General features: G+C 37.6%; 1 protein-coding gene across 1 annotated transcript; it reads right to left on the bottom strand.

The window, feature by feature from the left end:
* Nucleotides 1–415: 415 nt before the first annotated feature.
* Nucleotides 416–1,796, bottom strand: LOC133798001 (21 kDa protein-like). The gene has a single exon (XM_062236161.1). It carries the CDS (start codon nt 1,365–1,367, stop codon nt 741–743), a length of 627 nt encoding a protein of 208 aa, XP_062092145.1. The 5' UTR covers nt 1,368–1,796; the 3' UTR covers nt 416–740.
* Nucleotides 1,797–5,016: the final 3,220 nt, after the last annotated feature.

Below are 5,016 nucleotides of genomic sequence, written 5' to 3'. Positions count from 1 at the left end.
CTCTTTCATAATTTTAAACGACCTAGTTTCATTAAATAATAATAATAAATAATAATTATTTGTATTGGTATTCTGAATTTTATCTGAATACAAACTTTTGATAATTTATATTTTTAATAATGTTTATTTATTATCTTGTAATTTAAAATTATATTTATTTTTTATTATTTTTGGCAAAAATTTAGTGATTAAATTTTATCATTATAATCAAATTTTCATATAATAAAATTTAAATTTAAAATACATATAATTAATGACAGTTTAATAAACTTTTATTAATCAAATTTGATGTAAGATTTAAATTACAGGATATGTATTATTAAAAATATTAGTAAATTTATATTTAGATAAAACAAAACATACCAAATATGTATTTACCTTAATACCAATAATAATAAAGATAGAGATAAAGAAGTTAAGAAATGGGGTGCACATTATACACCATGTATACTCATATAAATTGTACCATAATATTTATTTTACAAATATAATGCCATTACCGACACATCTAATATCAACCATACCATACGGGCTACATATATATATATATATATATATAAATATATCAATTAATTACAATCATAATCTCACGCTGAAACAACTAATGACAAAAACAGATCTTAATGACCACGCCAGTAGATCTCGCCAGACAATTAAACTACTCATAATTAAGTTGGTCCAAACTTAACCAAACCTTAATATATAGTAATAATTCTTTTAAAAGTAAAAAAAAAAAGGTTTTAGCCACGAATCAAAGCATATCTGTTGATCAAAGCCAAAGCATTGCTAGTCAATTGGGCAACATTAACAATTCTGCCTCTAACGACCGTCTTTAAATTCCCATTCATTTTCTTCCCTTGGAACCCATCAGAACAAGTGTTCTCATCGGTCAAAGCTGCACTGACCCAAGTTTGAATGTCGTTTATCATGAGTTTAAAATCAACATGGCCTTTGAGCTCACTCATCTCACCAATGGACCTCCGGAGCTCGTCCACGGTCTCGCTCAGCTCCTCAACGCAATCCTTCATGGCCGAAACCTCTCTGGGCCTCAGTCCGTGGCTCAATGAAAGCCTCGACATCATGGTGGTCGTGGCCTTGGCCTGGGAGAGTGTCACGTTTAAGGCTGTTCCGGCTAGAAGATGAGGGCTTGTTTGGATCTTTTGGGCATGAATTGAAAGAGAACTAAAGCAGAGTTTTGGGTAGGTTGTTTGGCTACAAGATGTTCTAATGAACTCGGTACTGATTTTAGATACTGGCCGGGCTCCGGCGGCGGCCGCCAAGGTTGAGTCTAGGTAGAAAGTAGCCCAAAGAAAAATGAGGAGCGTGACAAAATTTGTGGAAGATAATGAGGATTCCATAGCTCTCATTTGGAATATTTTAGTAGTAAATAATTCTTAATATTGTATAGCTAATTGCGAGATGGTGGAGTGAGGAGAGAAGGAGAGAATGGATACCAATTTATAGAAACTCAAAGGGAAGAATGTTACTGATTCTAAAGTGGAGTAATTCGCATGCATTGATTTTGTGTTACTCCACATGCATTGGGGTCCCAAAAGTTGAAGAAATAATGGAAGAGTGGAAAAAGAAATCAGGCTTTTGGCTAAAAGGTGGGACCAAATTATTAGAGTATGAGATGAATATGCCGTTCTTATCATAATATAAATAATAGTTAGTTTGATTTAGTGAGTACGATCCCAAATTGCACACAGCTAATGTACTACTTGGCAAATTGCCATCGATCCTATCTGTAGTGGCATGGTTTTTTTTTTTTTAGCTTTATATGTATTGAACAGTGTAGCTCCCTAATGGTAGAACCCAACACTTTATGTACTATTGAGTTGGTTTGCCTAGCTAAAGACAGTTTTATTATACTGCACGTGGAACTAATCCATATGAGAAAAACAATAGTTAAGGGAAAAGCAAGGGGAAAAAATGAAAGATTTTTTATAATAAAAACCTTTCCATTTTCAAATATTTTATATAATTATTTTTAAAAAATATATTAATAAGAGAAATTTGCGGCCAAACCTCCTTATGTTTGTTTTGTTGAACACTTAACCTTCTTTTCTTTAATTTTGGTGGGAAAATACCCTTATGTTTGTTTTGTTGAACACTTAACCCATTTTCTTTAATTTTGGTGGAAAAACCCCCTTAAGTCCCGTTCTGTTTGCAATTCACTGTTCCGTGCATTGACCCCGTTATCCACACAATCCAACTCAATCTATCTACCAACGTGACTGCTTTTTAATTATTACATCAATTAGTCGACAACAACCCATAAACTCTCCAACCCCGAACGGTTTTTTTTTTCTTTTAATCGGCCCTAAAATCTACCAGATCTGGAGCGTAAGTATCTTTTGATATTGGAGGAGTTGATTTTCTGATTGGGTCGAAGCTAAATTGCACCAGGTGTGTGTAAACCCTATCCAAAGCTTTGACCTCAATATTCACAGTCGGCATATTCTGGGGAAAAAAATCGTAGATTTGGATTTTATTTATTAGATTTATTTTATTATGTATTATTTTCAAAACACAAAAATAGTTTTAATTTGCCACCTGTGTATTAAAGCAGCCACGTTGGTAGATAGGCTGAGTTGGATTGTGTGGATAACGGGGTCAATGCACAGAACAGTGAATTGCAAACGGAACGGGACTTAAGGGGGTTTTTCCACCAAAATTAAAGAAAAGGGGGTTAAGTGTTTAACAAAACAAACATAAGGGGGTTTTCCCACCAAAATTAAAGAAAATGGGGTTAAGTGTTCAACAAAACAAACATAAAGGGGTTTGGCTGCAAATTTCTCTATTAATAATAATATAAGTTTTTAAATATATTTAGGAATTATAATTAAGGGTAATTAGATTTTAAATAAAATTATTAGTTTGATAAAAAAAAAACAAGTATATTATAATGTAAGAGGGATGGAGAAGAGAAGGGATGGAGAACTCAGCCAAAATTCAGAAAGATGTTGAGGAGTTTCTCCATACCAAATCTATGGAGAAGAATACACAAAAGGATACCACAATACAAGGAATCTTTGGCTTTCTCTCCTCAGTTATTGGGATTACTCGAGGGTTTGTGGATGTTACTTATAAGGATGGCTGTAACGCCCTGGCTACCCAGAACAGTTACGGTGAACGGTGGACCGGAAATTTGACTCGTTGCCTGAGTCCTTTGGTCAAAAACGTGCTCTAAGTGTAATTAACGGGTTAAGGTATAAAACCATTAAAAAGGAAATGGAGATTCTATTACAAACTGCTCTGCAGAGCTAAGCAAAACATTTACAAGTGGTTCTCAGTACAAAAAGGTCACTATAGTCGTAAAGTTACAATCCCGCCGACCTAAGCGGCAAAATAGGGTAAACCCCCTAGTTCCTCTGAGAACTCCTTGGCCGTGGTGGTCAAGCGGCCGCATATGTACACAACACCACATCAGCTCTCCACTCAAGGCTAGGTGAGTTTTTCTTTCCCTTTACCTGCACCACATAGCACCCATGAGCCAAAGCCCAGCAAGAAAACATAACACTTTTCATAAACATTATCAAATGATTATCATTATAATCACACTGAGCAATAAGCTTTAAACAAATGAGTGAACATCACATGAGGTCCTGATAAACCACACTGAGTGACTGACAGGCAAGTCACTAATTCAAATGGAAGAGTGGCTGTTAGGTAAGCCACTAGCCTTCAACAGGTTCTGGTAAACCATACTGAGTGACTGACAAGCACATCACTGTTTTCAAATGGGAGAGTGGCTGCTAAGTAAGCCACTAGCCTCCAAGCGCTTATTTCATTCATCGACCCTCGGGGTCGGTCTGGCATTGATGCTCTTTGAGTCATTCAATGCTGATAATCGATTAGATCAAATCTTATCGGCTTGCGTGATACACGCCAAGGCCGTCCTGACTAATGAGTCAGCTCAACGTGATCAGTGCCCAGTACCACTGCTGAACCTGACTAATAAGTCACAGCTTCACAGCTGATACTAACACCTTTGCCAAACCTGACTAATGAGTCAGTACCGTGCACCAGTGAGCAACATATGCTAAGCATTCTATATTCAATCCATGTCCATATTCTCACAATCACATGCCTCATGAACATCCATGCATGTCACACTTGGGGTGCAGTTCTCTTACCTTTGATTCGAGCTAGAATGAACAAAAGAACGACCCTTGAGAACGGTTTAGCTTTTAGTCCTTTAGCGGTTACCTAATCACAACACATATGGGATACCATCAATAATCAAGATAATCAAGGCTCTCAAACCATTATCTAGCCTCCAAGAGATCAATCCAAACTAATCCAAATAGCAAGGACACTCCCGAGGCCTAAAACTAGGTTCCCGGGGTCAAAACGAGCAAACGGGGCGAAAACAGGGCAAGGGCTGCGGCCCTAGCACCTTGGGCCGCGGCCCCCAGAATTTCCAGAGGCAAGCATCGCGGCGCCCCACACAAGGGCCGCGGAGCCCAGCGAATCAGAAAGGCCACCTGCTAACTCGAGCTAGGGCCGCGGCGCCCAACCCAGAACCATTCTCCCACGTGTTTTCAACACTTCAACGTCCCCAAAAACACACCTAAACATTCCCCAATCATCAAAACAAAGTTTTCAAGCTTCCCCAAACATCAAAACCCTCAAAACCCAAGGCTTGAATGAACCGAAAACTCAACAATTCACAAAATCAGTTCAAAGCTTAGAAACTCGGAAAAACTCAAAACTTAAACTTCGATTACCTTCAATTGGGTTGTTTTCCGTCGAATCCTTCGGTTAAGAAGCTTCTAATCTTCCCTAGGATCGCTATGCCTCAATCCTCACTCAATTCCGACTCCTAGAACTCAAGATTTCGTCAAAAAGGCTTAAACGGTAAAACGAACTTTGAAAAGGAAGAACGGAAGGTTTTCTTATCGTATGTTCTATCTGATAAGCTACTTCAAACTTAAGTAACCTCAAATAAAACCTAATGCTCGGGGTCCCGAAAACACCCCCGGGGACATTATAGTCAAAACCTCCAAAATT

Source organism: Humulus lupulus, chromosome 8, assembly GCF_963169125.1.
Source record: "Humulus lupulus chromosome 8, drHumLupu1.1, whole genome shotgun sequence".
Taxonomy (NCBI): Eukaryota; Viridiplantae; Streptophyta; class Magnoliopsida; order Rosales; family Cannabaceae; genus Humulus; species Humulus lupulus.
This window is presented reverse-complemented; position numbering and strand designations above follow the sequence as displayed.

What these genes read in the sequence shown, in the direction of transcription:
- LOC133798001 (XM_062236161.1), bottom strand. Translation starts at nt 1,367, where the DNA reads ATGAGAGCTATGGAATCCTCATTATCTTCCACAAATTTTGTCACGCTC.